The sequence below is a fragment of the Medicago sativa genome, chromosome 5, assembly GCF_051527215.1.
Source record: "Medicago sativa cultivar Bolivia chromosome 5, Bolivia_mono, whole genome shotgun sequence".
NCBI classification, from domain to species: domain Eukaryota; kingdom Viridiplantae; phylum Streptophyta; class Magnoliopsida; order Fabales; family Fabaceae; genus Medicago; species Medicago sativa.
The window spans coordinates 73,870,410-73,896,137 of NC_140753.1; the positions used below are offsets into that span (position 1 = coordinate 73,870,410).

At 34.4% G+C, this 25,728-nt stretch overlaps 3 protein-coding genes across 6 annotated transcripts; 1 reads left to right on the top strand and 2 right to left on the bottom strand.

Moving 5' to 3' along the window:
* Positions 1 to 297: 297 nt before the first annotated feature.
* LOC146924879 (ubiquitin C-terminal hydrolase 12-like) lies at positions 298 to 7,099 on the bottom strand. 2 transcript variants are annotated; one of them, XM_085709821.1, is made up of 14 exons: positions 7,067 to 7,099; positions 6,336 to 6,419; positions 5,714 to 5,846; positions 5,365 to 5,525; positions 4,340 to 4,509; positions 3,881 to 3,961; positions 3,686 to 3,805; positions 3,043 to 3,165; positions 2,492 to 2,566; positions 2,310 to 2,398; positions 2,112 to 2,220; positions 1,861 to 1,929; positions 1,673 to 1,783; positions 298 to 1,545 (listed from the first exon to the last, which is right to left on the bottom strand). In XM_085709821.1, exons 2-14 carry the CDS (start codon positions 6,412 to 6,414, stop codon positions 625 to 627), a joined length of 2,241 nt encoding a protein of 746 aa, XP_085565947.1. In that variant the 5' UTR covers positions 6,415 to 6,419; positions 7,067 to 7,099; the 3' UTR covers positions 298 to 624. The 2 variants fall into 2 exon arrangements, with proteins under 2 accessions (XP_085565947.1, XP_085565948.1); XM_085709822.1 differs by having other exon boundaries at positions 6,336 to 7,099.
* A 2,955-nt stretch (positions 7,100 to 10,054) lies between these two features.
* On the top strand, positions 10,055 to 11,201 carry LOC146924880 (uncharacterized). The gene is made up of 3 exons (XM_085710971.1): positions 10,055 to 10,906; positions 11,071 to 11,086; positions 11,173 to 11,201. Exons 1-3 carry the CDS (start codon positions 10,055 to 10,057, stop codon positions 11,199 to 11,201), a joined length of 897 nt encoding a protein of 298 aa, XP_085567097.1.
* Positions 11,202 to 15,926: 4,725 nt separating this feature from the next.
* Positions 15,927 to 21,410, bottom strand: LOC146924881 (ubiquitin C-terminal hydrolase 12-like). Of its 3 annotated transcripts, none has more exons than XM_085709817.1 (13): positions 21,248 to 21,410; positions 20,830 to 20,974; positions 20,515 to 20,672; positions 20,209 to 20,378; positions 20,016 to 20,096; positions 19,778 to 19,897; positions 19,261 to 19,383; positions 18,359 to 18,433; positions 18,178 to 18,266; positions 17,978 to 18,086; positions 17,641 to 17,706; positions 17,408 to 17,560; positions 15,927 to 17,278 (listed from the first exon to the last, which is right to left on the bottom strand). In XM_085709817.1, exons 2-13 carry the CDS (start codon positions 20,967 to 20,969, stop codon positions 16,325 to 16,327), a joined length of 2,238 nt encoding a protein of 745 aa, XP_085565943.1. In that variant the 5' UTR covers positions 20,970 to 20,974; positions 21,248 to 21,410; the 3' UTR covers positions 15,927 to 16,324. The 3 variants fall into 3 exon arrangements, with proteins under 3 accessions (XP_085565943.1, XP_085565942.1, XP_085565944.1); XM_085709816.1 differs by having other exon boundaries at positions 20,016 to 20,111; XM_085709818.1 differs by lacking the exon at positions 19,261 to 19,383 and having other exon boundaries at positions 20,016 to 20,111.
* Positions 21,411 to 25,728: the final 4,318 nt, after the last annotated feature.

Sequence of the window (25,728 nt, forward strand, 5' to 3'; positions counted from 1 at the left end):
AAACCAAATTGACTATGTTTTTATTGGCCCGAATCTCTCTCTCTCTCACCACCACCACCACCGCCACCCCCCACCCCACCCCACCCCACCCCACCCCACTCCCTTGAAAACCGAATCAAACTAATTGTTACACCTCTAAATATCAATACACAATGTCACATTCATATAAATAAAGTAATTTGATCTCATTGAAAGACATTGTTGGTTGCTGGCATTGAATGGCGGATCTATGATGTTAATCTAAAGGGTTCTTGTGTGTACTTCACTTACACACAAGCTATGAATTGAAGAGAGAAAAGGGAGAACTAAAGAAAATTTTATTCACTAATTATATTAGTTACACACCCACTTAGACTATATTCACTCAAGAATGTAAGATCTTAAAAGCTTTGCTAATTGCAAGTAACTAACTTGCCAAATCATCACCTACTAACTAACTAACCAACCAAAATTACAACACAACAGTTTTGAAGGTTATTACGATTTTAAACCCTGGTTTGAGTGTTTTAGATACAACGACAAAAAAACTTGAAACAGTTGCAAACAGTCAAATAAAACAGCTAGTAGGCTGAACTGGCATTGAAGTAAAATGCTGTGACCAAAAAGGCAAAGCAAATACATAAATCAAAACGGAGGGACTGCCCTGAAGTTCCGATAGAGCTTCTCATGACTTTCCAATTCAGTTTGAACCTCCGGAATTTTGTCTTCAACACTTCTCAACTTGATTTGATCATCAGCGAGGTGATGGAATATTGATTTAACTTCTTTGTTCAAAGACGTGATCTTGTCTTTCTCTTGATCTTGCTTCTCAGAAATTTTGGCCCTGTCACCTTGTAGCTTTTTTAGCTTGGCTTTAAGATCAGCAATCTGAGTGTCAAGAGAGTTGAGTTGTGTTTGTTGGTCTGCGAAAGAAGTCTTTGAGGACAATATTTTCTGTCTTTTCACCTTCAATACTTCATTATTTTGGTCAGTACTCTTCTTAGCCGAGTCTTGTTCTTTTTTCAAATTTTCGAGTTTCTCAAACATCCTCACAATGTTGTTGAGAAGGTTAACAACAGCACCGACTTGTTCTAATTGGTGAGGGGAAAACGCATCAGCATTAGCGTAAATTTTTTCCTTGACTGCTTTGAAGTTAACTTTTGGAGAAAGACCTTCTTTAAATTTTTCAACCAAGTCCTCCTTAAAAGCAATATCCCTCAATTCCTGAAGAAGTTTCTCAGGGAGATTAGGATCCAGTTTCCGGACTTCTCCTTGTACAGAATTACAAGACTTTAAGGAAAGAGTAATCCCTTCTGATAAAACTCCGTCGATTGCAGCAATGACATCCTCATCTATCATAGCATCAATTTCTTCCAAGTCTATGCTGACTAATTTTAAAGTGTTGGATTTGCTGGTATCTTCAACATGAGTGGTCTCTATATCCACTTTTGACTGCTGAGCTTCAGTGTTTTTGTCAACATTCGTTTCTTTGGCCATAATGTTTTCGTTTTGCTCTTCAAATGATTCGTCATCTTCGGATTCTATGTTTGATGGAAACAAAGGAACCTGAACAAGGAATTAAGTTCAATTCAAGATAAGCCTAAAAAAAGGATAAGAATAAATGGGTAAATTTCGTTTTTTAATCACATTAGACTAAACAAATTGACTTTAATTAAACCACAAAAAGAAATACCAGGCTATTGTGCACATATTCTAAGTATGAAGGCACATCAGGATAGCGGATATGTTTCTCTATATCAATAGCAGAAGCTTTTTGATAGCAAATAATATCACCATTTTCTAACTGCATTCATGGAAGAATGAATCAATAAGAAATGTTTGATATAGACTTAGTGAGCATCAACTGGATATGTACTATACCTCACTTTCTTGAAATGTTAATTTCTTGTCAACAGGCTCACACATGACATTTGGTTCAAACTTAATTTCCTGCACAACAATAGGCACGATTAACTCACCAATGCTACATACTTAAAGTAACCAGTAGAGATCAGAAGATTCAAAAAATAACGAAGCATATGGCTTATGAACTTGCAAGGACACACTACAAATTTAAATTTTTATGAAGTTGCACCACAGATAAATAAAAAAATCAGGCAAGAAATACCAACCTCATAAAGTTCAATCTCTTCATCAGGATCAAAACCAGCCAAATTATTTAACCTTGTTAAGATTTCTGATGGTTTACCAGTACAGTTCACAAAGAGCCTTCCAACATAACTGCCATCAAATGGAAATACATTTGATATCAACTAAGGTCCACCTTTACCCCAATATATGTTAAAATCACACAAGAAATTACTCAGTACCGTAGCTCCTCTTTTTCAGGATCATATAACTTGAAAAAAAGTAATATATCATCATTTGTCTTCTTCAGTAGTGCAATGGGACGTAAATCCTAAATAATAATATAGTTTGTCAATAGGACTACGCTTGAATGATGTTTTATATGCTATTGAAATAGTATACAACTTCATAATGTAAATGTTACCAGCCCACGCTCCACTTCCAAAAACAATTCCAATTCTACTATGTCATCATAGTCTGCGTCTCTAAATTTTCCAACCTACAGTTTGATTCAAAATGAAAAAATACGAAAAACTTTAGATAATGTACTGCGCAGACAATGAATCTTCAAAACAGTAAGCACTTGCAAGCATTACAAGAAAAAAACTATGAGATCCAAAACACTCCATACGAAAACCATGTGTATATGTTGCATATGCATCATAAAATTTAAAGAAACAAAAGGAAGGTAGTCAAAGATGGAAAAAAGAAAAAAAAAAATATAAAAAAGCCGACATAGATAAAGAATTAAGTGTTGGCCTGGCCCATAAAACATTAAATTAGCAGGTTGATATAAAATTTCATGAACCGATCAACATAAACGTGGGGGAAAAGAAACTATTTTTTTTTTTTTTAGAAAAACAAAACTAATATCTGCCTAAAAGCCAAAAACGAAAAAAGTCATAAAATAAGAAGCTTGAAGGGAGTATGTGAGCAAATTAATATTGAAAGGCTTCATAGATCTGATGAATTTACTGGTCCTGCTTCCTCAATGTGTGTCAAAGGCCGAGAAGGTCGACAGGTATGATTTTGACGCTTTTGCCATAACCAAAAGCGCTGGAATTGAGCTGGTATGCCAAACGCAACAGCAACCTCTTCCTAGATCACATATTAGAAATCAAACAGAAAAATCAAACTTACAAAAATAACACATCTGTTGAAAAATCATTACGAACTTCATAAAATATTATATTATAAATGACAAAATCAAAAGCATAAAAACCACATATTATTCATATGACAAATACTTTTTTTCTTCTTCCAACTAAAGCATCATGCTTTTAATATTTTAGCAGTACACAAACTAAACTTTCCCAACTTCCATCACTCGTGTATTTCTTCTTCCAGGACATTGCAAGCTGGGAATGATTAGCACCCAGTCACTTGATTGAGCGGAGTGTTGTAAATATGTAATTGGTACCAATTTAGGATTTAGTATTCTCAGTACTTATTTAGTTGTACCTGTGATTATTATGACAGATCTGATTCTTGTTTTTCTTGATTATGATTTATTAGGCTAGGTCAATATAATCACATTAGTGCTTGTACGTAAATTATCAATTAATAAGATTCCATTTTCTCTAATTTTCGGTAGTCATAGTGTAATCGATGATGATACCTTTAAATCGTTAAATGATTTCTGCCTTCGGACATAGAAAATCCCCACTTTGTCATGGTCTACAAGATCAAAATATATATCCTTTCCAATCTGTTTTGCAAGGTCTTCATCTCGTACCACCTAATAAGTATCGAGCAATTAATAGCATGTTTCTAAAGAACAATACTAATTTCTAGGGAAGGAATCTTAGAATACCTTTATAAAAGCGTAGAGGTTAGCCACTGTCTTTTCTTTATTTTTGTGTTCTTTTACTTCCCGGTCTTTCTTCAACCTCTCCTGCATAATCCCGTTGTCCAAATTCAGTGCAGATTTTCCAGAATAAACCAACAGAAAAAGTGCAATAGAAATTGCAAGTTATTGGCAAACGGAGCATGGTTTAATTTTGGCTTGAAATACTAAAAAGTTATCATGAGAAGCAAATAAAAAAAGTATTGGTTTAGGCAGAGTTCAAATTTGGTGAAGAAAAAAATATGACATAGTTTTGGTCAAGAACAGACATCCAGTTGATTAGCTGAATATGGCATACTATCTTCATTTTCATTCTATCATAAAATAAGTTAGCCCTCTGAATTTGTTTGGATGTTAAACTTAAAATAGGTTTCTACCTGGCTTGATTTATTTTGGGCCCTAAAGTACATAAGAATATCTACTTACCCATAAATGTTCAGCAGTGTCTTTCTCATCCACATTGCATAGTACTTCAACTTCAACTACAAGAGTATCATTCACAAGATACCCTCTTGAAGGATCAAACAATACACCATGAGGTATGAACTCTGTGAAACCCTGATCCCTTTGTAGTTTATTGAATTGGAGCTGCATGACTACATAGTGCAAACAAAGTTACCAAAATAACACTGCTATGCCCAAAAATTATGTGCATTTCCACATTTCTTTTCCTCTTTCATTTTGTTCTCGGAGAAAACAGCAATGCAACATAGCTTTATCAAATTCTATTTCACAATGAAGGATTTCAGAGAATAGGAGTATTGCATTCTCATGGATTGAAAAGACGGTTACAAGGATTAAATATAGGAAGTAGCCTCTCAGCCACTATCACCCTAGGAACTAGAAAAGGAAACTAACAATGAGGAAAGTGGTAACATAACTACCAAAACTGGATTGCACTTGTGTGACATAATGCCGTGACATTGGCCAATTCAATTGTGACACGTGGCAATACAATTTTTTTAAACAAAAAGATATGTGAGAGAGAGAGAGAGAGAGAGAGAGAGAGAGAGAGAGAGAGAGAGAGAGAGAATAGTTGAATTGGCTTATAAGTCACAATTGGATTGGCCAATGTCATGTGACATTCCACCTTAATGGTACACAAGTGGTGTCCACCAAATCCCTTTTATTTTATGAAAAAATAATACTAAACAAACCATATTAATACGCCAGATTCCAATAGAGTAAATAAAACAAACATATGTCGTGCATGCACAACTCAGTTGGTAGCTGCAAGGATAATAATATGCAGGGGTCGGGGTTCGAACCTCGGATTCCCAACTTCTCAACACTTAAAGTGTGTTTGTCCAGCCAGTAGGTTACTTGAGCAAAAAATAAAAAATCTTACAAATTACAATACTCTTTTGTCTTAATTCTGGCATTGTCCTTTTCAACATACATGCATGGTAGTTCGTTTGTAACAACTACAAGGAACAAACTGAATAGGGTACCTTTTGTCAAATTGTACTCATCCTTGATTTGATTAACTACTGTCAAACTAAACTGTACACATCTGCTCCAACCATCCGGCAAACTAGCTGAATCTGCAGTGCACAGAGACATGTGCAAATAGTCCATCACATTGTTTCCTTCTCGGAAAATAAGTACACGCCTGCTCATAGTGAAAATAAAAAACATCATAAGGAATTGACGAAGATAAATACACAGGAACTAAAATACCAACTACAACAAAATCACTTCCCACAATAGATAGAGCCGGCTATTACATAATATATCATGTCTGCAAAAATAGAAAGATGAACATCATGAGTTGATTTGGGGAATGTGTAAGCACAATACCATTTATAGCCACCAACTTCAAATACATCTGAATAGATATCTCTCGCATTCTTCCGAGAAAATCTGTTAATTGTCCATTTGAATCGTTTTGGCAAAGGATCCACAGTGTTGGCAGTTTCAGGTTGAGCAGCATCTAATGTTCATCAGTTTAAATGAAAAGAGAAATTAAGTATCATGCCGTGAATTAGCTGAAAACTTGGAGAGGTAAAACAACTAAGAGTCGTCCTACAATGCAGCGAGACAATGTGCATGATATTAATGCTTAGTCATGCAGTTTAGGAGAATATATTTCGAAGTTCAAGAACCTAATCGGAGTATCTGTCACTGTAACGAGTTTGTGAACCTGATTCGTATACCAAAATAAACCTATATAATTGTATCCTCAATCGTTCACTGTATTCGTGTATTGTAAGCCTTTGAGTTAGATATTACCAGTATAAAATAATATCATGCACATTGTCTCGCTGCACTGTAGAATGACTCTTAATTGACACTACCAGTATCAACGTATTGTCTCAAGGAACATTGACACTATTTATATGAAAATTTGAAAATGGACTATCTAGTTCAAATAGGTTGACATAGTTATAAAAAAAAAAGGGTAGAAAATGACATTGAATACCTGTATTTGTTGTCTTATGGAACATTGACACTATTTCAATAAAAGAAGCTCTACTTTCATCTTTGCTACCTCCTGCCATCCAGCCTGTGAAAGAATTTCATTTTCAAGCACTTGTTGCAGTTTGGAAACAAACCCATTTTGTTTACTACTTTCAAAGATTAACAAAGGAATTTTCTCTATTTTTTATTACAAATTTTTGAAAATTGAAAACAAGGTAGCATTTTTAAAACAATAAATAAGTTATCTTAAAGAAACTATAAAAAAAAAAAAAAAAAATAAGCTGAGATGAGCTTATGAACATGTAACAAGCTATTTTCGTAAGTTAAAATAAGGCAATCTTAAATCAGTTCATAACTTAGTTAAGTTGTACTCTATCCTATATCACTAAAACCCTGTTTGGATAAACAACCTGCATCTTATAGCACAAGCGCTTATCATGATAAGCACTTATGAATAAGCTATTTTTTTAATAGTAAAAGATAAAATAAAGTTAATTGTATTCATATAAGTTATAAGCTGTTTTCATAGGCTAACTTAAAAGAAGTTTTGAAAATAAGCTGAAAAGAGTGTATGAATATGTCATAAGCTGTTTTCATAAGTCAATCCAAACAGATCCTAAATCATGAGTTATAAGTTAGTTAAGTTGTAACTCACTATATCCTATATGTGGAAACTAAACAATGCATGAAGTTGATTAGATTAACGTAAACAGCAAAGGAGAGAGTAAGTACCTTTGTCCTCTTCTGACTCAGTTTGGGTTCAATGATCATATGCTCCCGCTCCTCCCTCTTTAATCAGTTTTTTTTTTTTTTTTTTTTTTTTTTTCCGGTGAATATTTATTATAATTTTCATTTTCACATTTATTTTTGTTTCAAGTTATATATAGTTTTACTCTCATATCCGACGTGAGTTGTATACTTTGAAAATGGATCTTACGTAAAGTGATAATAAAAATACGAATTTCATTCAATGAATATATCCTAGAGAAAGTGAAAGTATTGGAAAGAGAGTGTTGTGTTCTGAGCACTCCTCATATTTTTTTAGTAAAAATAAGGCTTAATTAAACGTTTGGTCCCATAACTTAATTGTTGTTTTCATTTTGGTCACATAAGTATAAAATTTTCCCGTTTCGTCCCTTATGTACATCTCCGTTAGGGATGGGAATAGGCCAGACCGGCCTACAAGGGCCTACGGCCTAGCCTACGACAGGTCAGGCCAGGGCAGGCTTTTTTCTTAAATAGAGAAGGTCTAGGCTTTTTTTAAAGCCTATTTAGCTTAAAAGGCCAGACCACATGCCTTTCAAAAAGCCTCTTAAGCCTATTAGACCGACCTATTTAAGTAATATGAATAATATTATTTATTATTATATTATATTTTATACTTTGAATTAAAATATAAATTTGTAAACTTTTTTAATAATTTAAGCTTTATTAGTATACATTAATTTTTTACATATATAAATGTATTATTATAAACTAGAATAGAAATATGATACAATATATAGTCGAATTCCCTAAAACCTCGTGTTGATTATCAAAAGAGAGTTTAATCTAATTGAACTATTAGTTCGCTAGTTCATTTAAACTTAAATCACATTGCTTATTTAAAGATGTTCATAAGATATAGGCTTTTAAACAGGCTAGCAGGCCGTATCAGGCTTTCAGAAGGCCAGGCTCAGGCCTAAAAAGTAGGCCTATGACAGGCCGCAGGCCAGGCTTAGGCTTTAAAAAAATATGGCAGGCCAGGCTTAGGCCTTGCAAAGCCTAGCTCGGCCTAGCCTATTCCCATCCCTAATCTCCGTCGTTACTACTGGTCCATTCTGTCAAATGTTGGGTTCTGCCGTTAGTGAGTGCACACGTGGACAATCCCACGTGGCACGTATATAAGGGATGTGTGCAGTGTAGAGAGAGAAGTATTCAGAATTAGAAAGAGGAAAAGAGAAGTAGAGAGAAGAACGATAGAAGTAGAACAGCAAACCCTAGTGCGAATCTGAGCTATCTGAGGAAGAAGGCGACGAATTCGAACGCGAAGGACTCTCCAATAATGGTTGTAGACGACGATTTTGATATTGATGCTTGGGTCGAGGTAAGATTCTTCAACATTTTGAAATTAGGGTTTTTGTTTTCTTCGAAATCTGGTTTTGGGTGTCTGGTTTTAGGGTTTTATGGGTTAGGGTTTTTTCGTTTTCTGGTATTATGGTTTAGGGTTAGTTTGATTTCTGAAAAACACTGTAAAAATCAAATTTTTAACATGTTGAACCCTTTTCGTTATTTTTTTCTCTGTACAAATATCTGTAAATACAACACACCATTGTTTGATTTATCTTCTTCGTTGTTTATGTTTTTTAAATACAACACCATTGTTTATTGTAGGCTGAGGATGGGAGGTTTGTTCTTGTACTGCACCACGGGGGTGGTTTTGTTGAGTTTAACCATGCTGCCTACAATGGCATTGAGACTGTTTTGGAGTGTGAAGAAGACTACTGGGCATACTTCTCAGTGTTATCAACAATAAAGCGTTTAGGTTACACCATGGTTAATGCTCTTTGGTACTATGAACCTTACTTGGTGGATGATCTTGTTCGTTTGAGGGATGACCTGGGTTGTAAAAGGATGAAAGCAATAGCTGAAATGCATGGAAGGGTTCACTTATATGTAGAACATAGTGTATGTGCCCCTGAAGTTGCCCCCAACTTAAACCCTTTGATTGAGTACCCTTTAGGACATGTGGATCCTCATGGTCCAGTTGATGTGGAAGAGGGAGGTGCTAATGTGGAAGAGGTGGCTGTTGAGGTGGTAGAGGTGGCTGTTGAGGTGGAAGATGATGTTACTGAGGTGGAAGAAGCTGAGGTGGACAAGGTGGGAGCTGATATGGAAAGTGGTTTTGTAGGACCAGATATGGGAAGTGGATTTGCTGATGTGGAGACTAAGGTTAATGAAGTGGGGACCACTGAGAGGGAGGAAACAAATGTTGAGGGGGCCACTGAGGATAATGATAATGAAGTAATTGATGAGGGTCCCACACATGTTAGCTTTGAACCAGATCTGAATGGGCCAAGTGGTGGAGTTAATGAGAATCTGTCAAGAAAAGAGAATGAAGTGAATGGGCTTGCTGGATCTTCTGGACTAGAGGGTGAAATAAGGACAGGGCTTGATGACTTGATAGATGTTTATGGGTCAGATTATGAATCTGCTGAGAAGAAGGATAGTGCACTTGACGTACTCTTTGGAGATTCAGAGGAAGAGATAGGGCAAGAAGACAATTTTGGTTATGAAGTAGGTGGTGCATCTTGTCATCATCAGTTTGAAGATGGGGTTAATCTGGGTGAAGATGTGTTTGTAGGTGGGGCTGGGGCTGCTACAACAGAAATTGAACCACCAATTGAGGTTGCAAGTGAAGCAGGGCAGAGTAAAGAAAAAGACAAGGTTGGGTCAAGTGGAAAGGGAAAGGGAAAGGCTGCAACTGGTAGTAAGCCAAAGAGGAAGAGAGGAAGACAATCAAAGAAGAAACAAGTTGAGAATGAAGCTGTGTTTGATGATGAAGTTTTGCAAGAGTTGCTTAATAATGGTGACATTGGTCAGTCTAGTAGAACAGGCAAGGAAAGAGGCTTGAGTGATAATGAAGAATATGAAAGTGATGTGCTAGAGAGTGGCTGTGAAAGTGAAGATGAGGATGATTTGTCTAAGAAAAAATACTCAACCTTCAAACTACCTGACAACATGCATGATTACAGCTGGGAAATAGGAACCTTTTTTCTTTCTAAAGAAGAATTCAAGAATGCCTGCAGAACATATGATGTTCATTCTGGAAGAGCATTAAAGTTCTTGAAGAATGATAAAAGGAGGGTTAGGGTGATCTGCAAGGGAAACAAGGGAAATTGTGGGTGGGAGGCTTATTGTGCGAAAATCCCAGATGAAGAAACTTGGCAACTGAGGAAGGTAAGTAAACATAACTGTAGTAGGGAGTATAAGATTAGGCTGATGGATTCTAAGTGGTTGGGGCCTAAGCTTCATAACAGGGTTAAAGAGAATCCAAATCTGAAGTTGAAGAATATAATTGATAGAGCACAGACTAAGTGGGGAATTAATGTTGGTCCAAGTAAGGCATACAGGGCAAGAGGGATTGCAATTGATATGGTGGATGGGTCATTCAGGGAGCAGTATACCAGAATTTATGACTATTGCCATGAGTTGTTAAGGTGTAATCTCCACTCAACTGTCAGAGTCAGCACTCAACCATTTCAAGGAACTGAAGAAGCATTACAAACACCTGGAGCTGTTATGTGTCCACACTTTCAGAGGATGTACATTTGTTTTAAAGCTTGCAAAGATAGCTTCTTTAAGTGTAGGCGAATTATTGGATTGGATGGATGTTTCCTAAAGGGTTACTACGGTGGCCAACTTTTATCTGCAATTGGAAGAGACCCAAATGATCAAATGCTGCCAATAACCTTTGATGTGGTTGAAGGGGAAACAAAAGAGTCTTGGGCATGGTTTTTAGACCTTCTTGTAAAGGATCTTGGTGGGGTCAGATTGTGTAAGACATACACTTTTATTAGTGATCAACAAAAGGTAAATACTTCAATTCATTTTTACTGTCTTTAACTTCAATTCATTTTTAGTCTGCAATTGATTTTAACTTCAATTGATTTTTGCTTTTATTAGTATGCAATAGATTTTATTAGTATGCAATTGATTTTAACTTCAATTCATTTTTACTGGTTTTTGCTTTGTAGGGACTTCTGCCAGCTCTTGAAAAATTATTGCCTGATGTGGATCAGAGATTTTGTGTCAGACATCTGTATAACAACTTTAGGAAGAGGTTCCCTGGTAAAAAATTGAAGGAGTTAATGTGGAGAGCTGCTAAGGCAACTTACTCAAATGCCTTTGATGATGCTATGCAAGAGATTAAAAAAATTAGTGAGCCTGCATTTGAATATCTGAAATAGATCCCTGCTAAGCATTGGAGTAAGTCCCAATTCACCTCTGGGCCACAATGTGATACCTTAGTAAATAACATGTCAGAGGCCTTTAATTCAACAATTGTAATTCCAAGAGGAAAACCAGTGGTGACAATGTGTGAAGACATAAGGGTGTACATGATGGAAAGGTGGGAAGCAAATAGGCAGAAAATTGCTAGATATGAGGATGAAGTTCTTCCCAACATCAAGAAAAGGCTTGCAAGGGAGCCTGCATACACCAACAATTGGATGGTTAGGTAAGCTTTCTATGGTTTATATAGTTCATTATAAGCTTTCTATAGTTCATTAAGTTCTGTTATGGAAAAGTTGTATTCTGTTATGTATGTTTATTATGTATTTTTGTGCTGGAAACTGCTCAAATTTTGAGTTGTATATCATTCATGTTTAGGCGTTCAACTGAGTTTGATTATGAAGTGAGACACATTGCTGCTGGAACAACTGAGAAGTTTTTTGTGAATCTGCAAAGAAGATCATGTGATTGTAGGAAATGGTACTTGACAAGTTTGCCTTGTTGTCATGCCATTGCTTGCATGAGGCGCCAAGATATGGACATAAATGATTATGTCCCAGATATCTTCAAGAATGACCAGTATGCAGCATGTTATGCTCCTGTCATATATCCAGCCAATGGTCAAAGTTTGTGGGAGAGGACAGAGTACAATGATCTTCAGCCACGACCTATTAGGAAGCAACCAGGTAGGCCAAAAAAGAAAAGGAACAAATAGGCAGGGGAGTTAATGAAAGATGAGTATGGACTGAGGAGAGCTAGGTGGGGTCTTAAGTGCAGTAGATGCAAGCAAAGTGGACATAACAAGGCCACTTGTAAGCTTCCACCACCACCACCACCAGAATCAAGTTAACCTGCAACTGCTCAAACTGGTCAAGTACCAACTGCTCAGCCTGCAATTGCTCAAACTGCTCAAGCACCAACTGCTCAGCCTGCAACTGCTCAGCCTGCAACTTCTCAGAGAAACACACAAGGCCAAGGCACTTCTGTTCAGAGAAACACTCGAGGTACATTTGCAACAAGTTCTCAGAACCCAAAAACCAGAAAGAGGAAGCAAAAAGACCAACCATCATCAACACAACCAGAAACATCTAAGGGAAAGAAGAAGAAAGTTTCTGCAAGAAGGGCTGGTGCAGCTTCAACCCAGCAGTAATTGCAAATTGAAAGAGTCTAACATGACCTTATTTTGATGTAATTTTTACGAAATGTAATGCCTAAGCATTTAACATTATCTTGTTGTCATGTAGTGCCTAAGTGCACTTAACATTATTTTGCTTGCTGTGTAATGGTAACCTGAATTGGTGTTTTGCTGTGATGTAATGCCTAGGTGCATGCTCGAATCCTTATTTTGGTGTAATGGTTACCTGTGATGTAATGCCTAAGTGCATGCTCGAATCCTTATTTTGGTGTAATGGTTACCTGTGATGTAATGCCTAAGTGCATGCTCGAATCCTTATTTTGGTGTAATGGTTACCTTATATAATGAAGTATTTCTATGGTTAATTTCTCTTGCAAGTCTTTCATTATTTCATAAACTCAGTATACATCAAGCTCATTCATCAATATACCTTAGTAACATGATACAAATAAAGTAAGACACATTTATTGTCATTCATGAAGTATACCTTACTAACATCACGCGACTTAACAGGTTACCTTAAAAGCAAGAAACATTCATCAATTCTAATTTGAGAATAACAACTTTTCATTAATAATCAACAAGATACATTCTCATCACATTACATTACATTACACATACATCACATTACACATTCTCATCACTTTTCATTAAAATACCAATTTACTTCACTCACATTACACTTTGATCTATTACAATCATAACATACTACTATTTCAAATACATCAAGCTCCATGTTCCATTCATTCTGCAGATCATAATTGTCCCTAACACAAGGCATACCCCAAAACATGTTAATCTGAAAATCAAAGATATTTTCAGCCAAAATCTTGAACTTTTCAACTCATTCTTCAGCTTCTTATTTTTTTTCTCCACCCTTGCAAGCTTCTTTTCCAACTCACTCTTATCACTGTCTTCGTTGTAATCTTCATCGATTAGCTTAAAAAAACTGCAGCCTTTGTCAAATTGATTCTTGTAATTTCTGCACCCCCAAAATTTTCTTCCACAATTAGGGTTTGCACTATCCATAATAGTGCGAATAACACTTTCCTCTCCACACCTACACTCTGTAATTGTTCTTCTCCTTAGATTCGAAGCAACAGACCCAGAAGAATGACCAATTTGCCACGAATTTGTGTTAGGTTTTGACATCATGAGAAAGTAACAAATTCGAATTTGATAGATTTTGAATTCGAATTCGAAAACTGATAGATGGATGTGATTCGGAATAGAAATTGTGTTTAGGATTGTGTTTGATTTCGATTTGGGTGTTTGATTTGTATGGTTTTCCGATTTGAAGAAGAATGAGAAGGAGGAGATATGGAAGAAGAAAGAGGTCGAAGGAGAGATGGAGGAAGGAGGAGATGATGGAAAAAAAACCTAACTCTGGAAAAAAAAACCCTTATATACGTGCCACGTGGGATTGTCCACGTGTGCACTCACTAATGGCAGAACCCAACATTTGACAGAATGGACCAGTAGTAACGACGGAGATGTACATAAGGGACGAAACAGGAAAATTTTATACTTATGGGATCAAAATGAACACAACAATTAAGTTATGGGACCAAACGATTAATTAAGCCTAAAAATAAAAAGTTTAACATATATTTTAAAAATGTATAAGTATGAGGAGTTGTGGCTAGGGTGTTCAAGTTATGGTTTAAATAAGTTTTAATAAAAAAAAAATCTTATTTAAAAGTGAAATTATATATAGATTAGTTTGGTTTAGATAACTCAATTTTTTTTTTAAAAGTGAATAACCATGTTAGTTCCTAAGAAAATTATAAAGATTAAGAGTGAATAACATTTTAGTTCCTAAGAAAATCCGTGAGGGAAAATAAAAACAATTATTAGTCGATGAGAAAAATAAACGAGGACATGTTAGTATTGTCCTTCCGAACCGTGTTACGTCCCTCGTGTTTACGTTCCTACACCGGCCAATCAAACCTACGTAGGAACTCGTTCCTGTTTACAGTTGTCCTTGCCCTCTTTACACGTTTAAGTGGTTAAAAAAGAAAAGGGAAAAAAAAAAGTGAAAAGAAGATATTATTAAGTGGCTTAGTTTGAGAAAAAATGAAAAGAATTATGATAGAAAATAACTATATGTATTAATAAAATGAAATTAATATTTTTAAAATAACTATAATAATTAATTTTGTTATAAAATAAGTAATTTATTATAAGCAATGAATAATTAAAAAATAAAAATTTGTTCTGGTGCACTGTGAGAGTTGATGTATTAATAATGATCGTATCATATTTTTTTGAGTTGTGTTTTGTAATTATGCAATGATATTTAGATTTATATTGTATCCTTAATCCATGCATTCTATTTTAAACTATGTTTTCTAACATGCCTGAAACTTTCAATTTTGTGCTTGCTTCAAATCATACTGTGAATAAATTTGAGCAAGAAATATCTCTCAAGAATTCATTTGACCTACTACATGAGATTGAGGAACTTGTTGATCCCGAGGCACAGCTTTTCAATTTGACACAATTCACAAGACTGCAGTTTCAATCTTTAAGGGCACATCTTCTTACATAGCAGCTGATCTTGGCACGTCCGTCTGATATTAACGCTTTCAATGATGGGAGGCTATGTTTGGAGTTCAGGATAGCAGTTTACAATCCTCTATGAAGGCTACTTGCTTAGCAGACAGTTTGATTCTAACTGATTTTCAGTATGTTGATGCTAGCCCCAAGGTGAACATATGTACCAAGACAGTTGCTAATTATCTTTCAGATACCATGGTTCATAGGGGCAGCTTGCTTAGTAATAACAATCTGACAAATGTGCAAAGTCTTATGGCTATGTCATTAACAAACTCTCCTACCTCTCTAACCAGTGACAAAAAGTCTATGTGCATAGTTTTAGAGTCAATCTCTAACCCTGTACTGAAGTTGATCAAAAGAGTGTCTCTATCCTCCAGAAGTTTTGGGGTGACGAGGTTGATGATGAACCTGATGATGGTTACGACGTTGGTGAGGATACGGAATCCGATATTGTATTGCTCTACTGGCACCGCTTTGAATTCAGCATCTAAAAACAAAAACAATAAGCAGAAGAAAACAAAGCACATGGTTAATCCAACTGTTCCACCTTCTAAAGGTGTCCTGTTCAAAGAAGGTTGGCTGCTGAATCTGTTATCTCAGCATTTGTTTCTGTTTTAGCTAGTTGGCGTGGAAACTTATTAGTCATTAGTTGTTTTCTCATATTTGTTATGTTGTTTTTTTGGTTTTGTTGGGTTTTGGCCTAATCCCTAGGGTTCAGGCCCTCCCATGAATTTTATTGTTTTCTTATGCCTTTGTAAAAAAAATTAAACTATTTTTTTTTTACAAGAATTATAAACTATGTTAATTGTATTTCATCTTATTTTTCCAAGGCTATAATCTGCATGGAAATGGGTGGACTTTGTGTATACTATAACAACTAGTCCAAGTCAAATATTTTGGCAATAAACGCAAAAGACGAATACAAATATATAATTGCAAAGGAACCAGGGTCTGGGTATTTCGCCAATGTTTTGTTTTAGCGTGAAACTCCCATTTTGTTTGTGGCAACTTTCCTACTTTACTGAGAGAGGATTATCCCTTAAATGATGAAATTGTAACATATTCCACTGATATATTACTCACATTCCCATTTAAGTAAAGATTGTCTCATAATATTAACTAACATTTTAACTACCTCATACACATACTAACATTGTCATGAATGAAAGCAAAGTGATGTACCTCCAACCCCTTTTCCTTGAAAATTGGTGCCAAGTATTCATAATATTAAAATGGAAAGCTAGAAGGCTAAATTGGTGTCGAAGTAAAATGTTGTGGCGAAAAAGGCAAAGCAATGACATATATCAAAATGGAGGAACTGCCTGGAAGATTCGATAGAGCTTCATATGACCTTCCAATTCAATTACAATTTCCCGAAATTGATCTTCAACACTTTTCAATTTGATTTGATCATCAGAGAGGCGATGGAAAATTGATTTAACTTCTTTGTTCAAAGATGCGATCTTATCTTTCTCTTGATCTTGACCCTCAGTAACTTTGGCCCTCTCAACTTGTAGTTTTTCAAGCTTGGCATTAAGATCAGCAATCTGAGCATCAAGAGAGTTGAGTTGGTTTAGATGGTTTATGAAGAAAGTCCTTGAGATCAATATTTTTTGTCTTGTTTCTTTCAATGCTTTATTATCTTGACGGGTGCTCTTCTTGGCTGAGTCTAGCTCCTTTGTCAAAATTTTGCATTTCTCTGACATTCTCACGAGGTTGTTGACAAGGTCAACAAAGACACTGACTTGTTCTAGTTGGTTAGAGGAAAACAAGTCAGCATTAGTGTCAATTTTTTCCTTGACTGCGTTGAATTTATCTTTAGTAAAGAGACCTTCAGATAAGTTTTCAACCAAGTCTCCTTCAAAGACAATACCCCACAATTCCTGAAGAAGTTTCTCGGGGAGGTTGGGATCCAGTTTCGAGACTTCTTGTTCTTGGACAGAATGCTGAGATTTTAAGGAAATAGTAATCCCTTCTAATAAAACTCTGTCGATAGCAGCAATGACATCCCCATCTATCATAGCATCGACTTCTTTCAAGTCTTTGATGACGAATTTTGAAGCGTTGGCTTTGCTGGTACCTTCATCACGAGAGGTCTCTATGACCACTTTTGACTGTTGAGCTTCAATGATTTTGTCAACATTCGTTTCTTCAGCTGTTATGTTTTCGTTTTGCTCTTCCGATGAATCTTTTTCTTCAGATTCCTCTTCCGATGAATCTTCATCTTCAGATTCTATGCCTGAGGGACAAAAAGGAGCCTGAACAAGGAAAAAACATTCAGATCAAGATACGCCTAGAAACATGATAAGAATCAATGGGTAGCTTTCATTTTTGTATCACATTGGACGAAACAAATTGTTTTTAACTAAACCACATACAGAAAATACCTGGGGATTGTGCACATATTCGATGGATGAAGCCACATAAGGATAACGCTTGTGCACATATGCCAAGTATGAACACACATCACGAAAGGGGATTTGTTTCACAATATCCATAGATGAATCTTTCTGAAAGCATATAATATCACCATTTTCTAACTGCATTCATGGAAATACAAATCAATAAGATAACCAGTTGTACAGTAACTTAGTGTGTGCCAACTGGGTGTGTACTATACCATGTTTTCTTGAAATGTTAATTTCATGTCAACAGGCAGACACTTGACATTTGGTTCAAACACTTCCTGCAATACAGTAGGTACAATTAACTCAGTAACGCCATTAGAAAATGTCCTTTCCCTTCTGGTATGTCATGCAAGAATGATAAATTTTAATAGAACTTAATAACGAACAAGTTTCGTTACTAAACTGAAATCATGACTGCTTGACCCGAACTTAATAACGAAGCTTATCGCTTCTGAACATAAAAAATTTATGGAGCATATGCCTTCTGAACTTGATAACGAAGCATATGGCTTCTGAACTTAAATAATAAATCAGACAACACAAACCAACCTCATATAGTTCAATCTCTTCACCAGGTTCATAACCAGCCAATTTATTTAACTTTGTTAAGATTTGTGATGGCTTATCAGTACAGTTTACAAGGAGCCTTCCAACATAACTGCCATCAAAGGGAAATACATTTGATGTCAACTAAGGTCCATCTTTTACCACAACATATGTTAAAAATCACACAAGAAATTACTCAGTACCGTAGCTCCATTCTTTCAGGATCATATAACTTGAAAAAAAGTAATATATCAGACTGTGTCTTCTTGAGTAGTGGAATGGGGCGTAAATCCTAAATAATAATGTAGTTTGTCAATAGGACTATGCTTGAATGATGTTTCATGCTATCAAAAATAGTATACAAATTCATAATATAAACGTTACCAGCCCACGCTCCACTTCCAAAAACAATTCTAATTCTGCTATGTGAATACCAAATACGTCTCTAAATTGCCCGACCTGCAATTTCATTCAAAATGTAGAAAAAAAACACAAAAAACTTCAGATGGTATGCTGAGGAGACAATGAATCTCCAATTCGAAAAGAAAAAAAAAACTATAAGATCCAAAATAGTCCATACGAAAAATCACTTGCATATGTTGCATATTAAAAGAAATAAAAGGAAGGTAGACAAAGATGGAAAATGAAGATAAACAAAGCTAACGCATGTAGAATTACTGTTAGTCTGGCACAAAAACTGAAATTCAATGCAAGGTTGTTACAATTGCGAGTTATCTGTAAGTCTAGGTATCAATTTTAAGTACACTCGGCTGTAAACTTGTACCCGCAGTGAGCTTGATAAACTCGCAGGAAATTTTTAAAAGATTATATCTTTTTTTCATCTCAGTTTTCACATTCGGTACGTTTTCTTCTTTGTAACTTGATTTTGTTCATGTCAGTTTTTTCCTTTATAATTGAGTTTAAAAGAATTTATTTTCTTTAATTTTGAGGAGGTAAACTCAAACTCGTATGGGTTTACAAGTTGAGTTTAAGAGTCCATTTCATATAGGCAAAACAAGTTTGCCTAAATTCTCAATTTTGACAACCTTATTATAATGCTATCAGTCATGGCAAACATTATATTAGCAGGTTGATATAAAATGTCATGAATTTGATTCAACATAAAACATAAATGTGGGGGAAAAGAAGCTCTAAGTTTTTTTTTTTTTTTAAATAAAAAAAACTAACATTTTCCTAAAAGCAAGCAATCAGAAATGAAAAGGTCACAAAATAAGAAGCTTGAAGGGGGTATATGAGCAAAATAATATTCAAAATAATAAATTTACAGGTGCTGCTTCCTCAATGTATGTCAATGGCCTAAATGGACGATATGTATCGTTTAGACGCTTTGCCCATAGCCAAAAGCGCTGGAATCGAGCAGGTATGCCGAACGCTTTGGCAACCTCTTCCTACATATCACATATTAGCAATCAGACAGAAAAATCAAACTTACAAAAATAACACATCTGTTGAATAATCATCAGAAACTTCATAAACGATTATTACATTATAAATTACAACTTCAAAAGCATAAAAACCACAGATTATTCATATGACGACTTTTTTCTCCTTCCAACTAAAGCATCATGTTTTAATATTTTAGTACTTTGGAGAGTGCTCCTCTGATGGTCTCAGATTCGATTGGTGCCAATTATTAGGAAAGATCTGATTCTTGTTTTTCTTGATTATGATTTATTAGGCTTAGTCAATATAATCACATTAGTTCTTGTACTTCAATCATCAATTAACAAGATTCCGTTTTCTCTAATTTTCCCGTTGTAATAGTGTAATTGATGTTGATACCTTGAAAACGTTAAATGATGTCTGCTTTTGAACACGGAAACTCCTCACTTTGCCATGGTCTACAAGATTAAAATATATATCCTTTCCAATTTGTTGTGCAAGGTCTTCATCTCGTATCACCTAAGAAGTATTATGTGTTATCGGTATAAATAAATATAAATACAGTCTGATTGAGCAATTAACAGCATGTTTCTAAATACAAACAATACTAATTTATAGTGAAGCAAGCTCAGAACACCTTTATAATAGTGTAGAGGTGAGCATCTTCCTTTTCTTTATTTTTGAGTTTTTTTACTTCCCAGTCTTTCTTCAACCTCTCCTGCATAATTCCGTTCTACAAATTCAGTGCAGATTTTCCAGAATAAACATGTTAGTGGCAATTAGAGCTTGGTTTAATTTAGGCCCTAAATTACATAAGAATATCTACTTACCCTTAAATGCGCAGCAGTGTCTTTCTCATCCTCGGTGTATGTTACTTCAATTTCAACTACAAGAGTATCATTCACTAGATACCCTCTTGAAGGATCAAACAATATACCAAGAGGTATGACGTTCTTGTGACCCCAATCACATATTAGTTTAGTGAATTTGTGCTTCGCAACTACATAGTGCAGACAAAGTTACCCAAATAACACAGCTAAGCCCAAAAATTATGTGCATTTCCACATTTGGTCTGAATTTCAACATACATGGTAGTTCGTTTGTAACAACTGTAAGGAACAAATTGAATATGGTACCTTTTGTCACAGAGTACTTATCCTCGATTTGATTAACTACTTTCAAAGTAAACTCTACATATGTGCTCCAACCATCGGGCAGACTAGCTGAATCTGCAGTACACAGATAGATGGACAAATGGTCCGTATTGTTCCCTCTTGGGTGAATTATTGCATGCCTGCTCAGAGTGAAAATAAAAAACATGAGAAGGAACTAAAATAACAATTACAACAAAATCACTTCCCGGAATAGATAGAGCCGAGCCGACTATTACATAATATAGCATGTCTACTAAAATAGGAAGACGAACAACATGAATAGAGTAAGCACAATACCATTTATAGCCCCCAGCTTCAAATACATCTGAATAGAGTACTGTCGCTCTCACACGAGAAAATCTTTCAGTTCTCCATGTATAAGATTGAATACCTGGAGCTGTAAGAGAAGTTCTCCTCTCATATTTGCTACCTCCCATCTAGCCTGTGAGTAGAACCCAATAACACCGTTTATTAAGCACTTACCACTTACAGATTGTTTCAACTATTTATATCAAATTCAAATATTCAAAATGGACTAACTAGTTCAAATAGATAGGTTGACATAGTTATAAAAATTTACTCAAGATTCACATTCAATAACTAGTAACAAATCATAAATCATCAGTTCATAACTATGTTACTTGTTCTGTATCCTGTATGTGGCAACTAAACAATGCACAAAGTTGTTTGGTGGATCAAATGAGGGAGGGAGTACCTTTGTCCTCTACTTCTTAGCTAGCACCACTTGTTCTCACTAACTTATGCTTGAATCATCATACATCCCAGCTCTTACCTTTATATAACTTTTTTAGTTCCATGAACTTAGTTCAATTGGTAAAGACAGTGCATAGTATATGCAAGATCTGAGGTTCGAACCTTATAAGCTTCATCCGTCATTTTCATGTTCACATAGTAAAAGTATTAATTTGAATCTGTTTTTTTAATTAAAAAAAACGTGAATATAACTTAGTTGGCAAGTGTACGTAAAAACCAGAATTTAAACCCCGATTCCTCATTTATTTATCTTTAAAGAATGAATTTCTAATCAATAAATTACTCACTCTGTCCCAATTATTTTTGGGCATTTCACACATATAAATAAATGTAATTAATTTAGTGTAGGAAAGAGATATTATGAGTTGTTTTACAAATTGTCGTTAATAAATGATATAGGAAAAATAAATGAAAAATTTGAAAGAATGAAGAGTAATAAATAGCTAAAGATATAATAAGAAAAGTAACATTATTGCTTTATTGAAATTGTAAAACGACATATAATTTGAGACAATTTTTGTTCAAAACAACTTATAATTTGGGATGGAAGGAGTATTTAACAAAAAAATTAAAGGTGGAATTATACGTGGTTAAGTTTGATTTGGATGACTCAATTAGAAAAATGCAATTTAATACAATCCAATTAATGCAGTTTAGGGATATCAAAATTATACTCCCTCCATTTCACAATAACTGTCGTTTTTGAATAATAATTTTAATTCACTTTACTTGTCACTTTCAAGGTTCAATGCAACATTAAATATTGGTTTGTCAATAATACTCTTACCTATTTTGTAGAGAAAGAAATAATAAATGGTTAAGGTATTACAGAAAAAAACACATAATTTTATCAAAAATAACAAAATTTATTTAATTTTTTTTATGTGTAATTTCCTTAAAAACGACAAATATTATGAAACAGAGGGAATAATTGTAATTTTTTTTGTGTACAATATTTTTTTATCATTTCTTCAATAAAATAATATTTTATCATTTAAAGACGCTATAAAAACATAATAAAATAATAGATAAAAATTTAACATAACATATAATAAAAGGAAATGTTAACATATACATTTTTGAGGGAAAATGTTAACATATACATAAAAGTAATATATGTGCATTAAGGATAAATGTTGACATTTCCCTTAATAAAAGTAATGTTAGTTGTCTATATGAGCTTAACACAATTGTTAGAGATCATGCATGTGATATGTATGAGCCGAAGTTTAAGCCCGAACACTTCACTTATTTATATTTAAGAGATAAATTAATATCCTCAAAAAAAGATAAATTAATAGTCATTACATTTACGGTGGATTCTAGGGTGAGGGTTCAATTAAGTCCCTCACCGGTGAACCATTAAAAACATACCATTAGATTAAATCAATGTTCTAGATTTAATGAAAATAAAGAGGAGAGCATTTACACATTTTCACACACAATATTCTCACTTTCCCATCTGTGTTTCTTCTCCAATGGTGCAATTTCACAAGTTTTAGGTTTTTCACTACGGCTCAATGATTTAAATTTAATGTTAAACCTTTAATTCCAAGATACTCATGGCAAAACAAAATGGAAGAATAAACAATTAAATTCTCAAAATTTAGAAATGATAACAACTCATGTCATAGCTCAGTTTAATCTTCAACCAAAACATAGGAATATTCTCAACTTGCTATTAAAATTAAAAATTAAACAAGCCTAAATATGAGGGAAGGAAAGAAGCAGTAATTAGACCATGAAAGAATGCAACCATGAATGGTGACAATGACACTGTGGTGTTCGATTGAAAAGATTTTAGGGCAACGAGAGCAGTTACATAGATGGATGGGGATAGTATGTGACAAATCATTATGTTTTCAATTTTATTTTCATCAAATCTGGAACATTGATTTAATCTAATGGTATGTTTTTAATGGTTCACCGGTGAGGGACTTAGTTGAACCCTCACCCTAGAATCCACCTACATTTACACTACTTAACTAAAAAAAATGTTTTATCTTGTAAACATAATTCAAATTCTCTAATTATTTATCTTAAGATGTGGATTAGTGGTCAATAAAGTGATACTTAAAAAAAAGTTAGTTTTGTGGCAAGTTTAACATTTGTCCCTTTAATAATTTTTGGCTGATTATTTTAATATTTCAATCAGTAGTAACATTTCCGTTTTTCCTAAAGAAAAAAAAGAAATCGATTGTTAGTAGCATTTCTTTATTTTTTGGAAGTTGCGGTCTTGTGAATTCAATGTCCAGTGTATTGAAAGGGCAAAACATAACAAAGAAACCACGCCACTTCAAGAATCGAAGCAACCATTCGATTTTGCAGGCACAGATTCGTTCAATCACCCGCCGCCCACATATAAAATTTTTTAGAGGACCCCCACGTATAATAATACTAGGAACTTCCTCGTCCCGAATTCTAAGAAAAAAAAATCACTTATTAGAAAGAAAATTAAAACATAATAATTTGGAGTATAATTTTTTGTTTTTTCTTTGGAAAAAGTTTTATAGGAAGATGTAAAAACAATTTTCATTGGCTATTGGTTATGAAAAAAATGAAAGAGAGAGAAAATTGAATGTAATTTGCATTTAATTTTAAGAGAATAAACAAAAGTTTTTATTGGAAAGGAGATTTTTTAAAAAAACAAGATTAAATAGGATAAAAGTTTGTCTTTTTTGCTTATATTTTGGGACAATGAAAATGAGTTTTCTTTGCTTATATTATGGGACGGAGGGAGTATCGGTTAAACAAAGATTTTAACTAATGTATGGGTTACCTCTATTATTTTTAATAAAAAAGCATAGGATCTTGAAAAAAGTTAACCCTAATAACTTTTATTTTAGAGTAAACAATAATTTTTTATAAAATGTTTTTTTTAAGAATCATAAACAAGAGAAATGTTAGGGACATTCTATCTTTAACATGCATTTTTTTATTGGATGAAATCAATATATGATCCGCAACTTTAAGTTGAACAAAATTCCAATGTATAGGACTTGTCTTGGTTTAAACTAATAAAAAAGTTATGGTTAGAGAGAGTGTTGAAAAGAGAATGTTGTTAGCACTAATCTCCTAAACGCACGTTTAAAAATGACAAAAGTGACTTTTTTATATAAAAAAAAAATCTAAAACAAATGCACCCAAAATCTATTTGTTTTTTTTTTTCTAAGTCATGAGAAAGGACATACATCAAGAAAAATCGTCGACATCCCAGCTAAGTTGGCACTCCGAGGACCCTTCTATCCAATACCGTCAATCTCAGATTTTTTTTATTAAAAAAATAGGAAAAGATATATACAAGAGGGGGGGGGGGGGGGGGGGTCAAACCAAAACCCTCAGCAAAAAGAAAAGGAGCAAGAAAGAAAACATCAGCGAGAATCGATAATTAGGCAAGCTAAACCTATCTCTAAAGAAATCCCTGCAAACATCCTGCGCCAACTCAGACAGGCAGACTGCGCCCGGAAGAGTGTCCCAAATTAGCAAACTTGTCAGCACAAGAATTCCCTTCCCGATAAATATGTGATGATATCACCTGAACACCAAGCCGAAGAGCATTATGCCACCTATTCCGAAGGGAAATAGGAACAAGAGAGTCATTCTTAAAAGTCAATAAAACAATATTGGAATCGCTTTCTAACCAAATGTTTCCCCATCCGTTCAAAGCTGCAAATCTATTTGCTTTAAAGCTAAAACAAACACATATTTTATCTTCATTGTTAATCTCTTTTTCTTACCAAGATAATCGGCAACACTCTTTCTCTTTCAATTTTACATGGGTGTCGTTGGATTGTGTTGTCACTATGTCTGTCTCTTTTATCAATCATTCTCTATCATTTAAAATACACTACATGCGCCAATGACGTCCAAATAAAACTCTTATCTTCCCACTTTTTTGCATCTTCAAACTTTTACTTTCATGAGATGCAATAAGTTTTGCATCTCATATGTTGACATGAGAACTTATATGTTGACATGAACATGGTAGTCTCGTAGCTGTCGGTAACAAATAATCAGAGCAATTTCACGTTTATTGCAGTCTATAACAATTGAAGGGAAGGAATAACAAGCGAATTGATTCTTGATACATGTGACAAATTATGATGGATTTAAAGAATATGCACGGTCAGTGTAAAATGTGTTTTTCACTTATGTCCAATCATGTTTCAGCATTTTGCCAAACTATTAAAATCTCACATTTGTTTCCTTGTAGTGTGTTTGGATTAGGGAATGTTTTGATGTAATGTACTCCCTTTGGTCACATTTATAAGCAAAAAAACTCTTTTTAGATTCATTCAATGCTTAATGTATTTGGTCAATATATAGACCAAATACATTATGTATTCAATGAATCTAAAAATTACATTTTTGCTTATAAATGTGACCGGAGGGAGTAATGTTTTGAGAGAATTCAAATACTTT

Excerpts from the sequence above, each read along its gene's own strand:
- LOC146924879 (XM_085709821.1), bottom strand. The coding sequence starts at position 6,414 with ATGGCAGGAGGTAGCAAAGATGAAAGTAGAGCTTCTTTTATTGAAATA. Across the intron at positions 5,526-5,713 it reads GAAGTTGGTGGCTATAAATG|GCGTGTACTTATTTTCCGAG; the intron begins GTATTGTGCTTA and ends CACTATGAGCAG. Across the intron at positions 2,567-3,042 it reads ACATTGAGGAAGCAGGACCA|GTTGGAAAATTTAGAGACGC; the intron begins GTAAATTCATCA and ends ATCAAACTGTAG.
- LOC146924880 (XM_085710971.1), top strand. The coding sequence starts at position 10,055 with ATGCATGATTACAGCTGGGAAATAGGAACCTTTTTTCTTTCTAAAGAA.
- LOC146924881 (XM_085709816.1), bottom strand. The coding sequence starts at position 20,969 with ATGGGAGGTAGCAAATATGAGAGGAGAACTTCTCTTACAGCTCCAGGT. Across the intron at positions 19,384-19,777 it reads CATCATTTAACGTTTTCAAG|GAAGAGGTTGCCAAAGCGTT; the intron begins GTATCAACATCA and ends TGTGATATGTAG. Across the intron at positions 18,434-19,260 it reads ACATTGAGGAAGCAGCACCT|GTCGGGCAATTTAGAGACGT; the intron begins GTAAATTTATTA and ends ATGAAATTGCAG.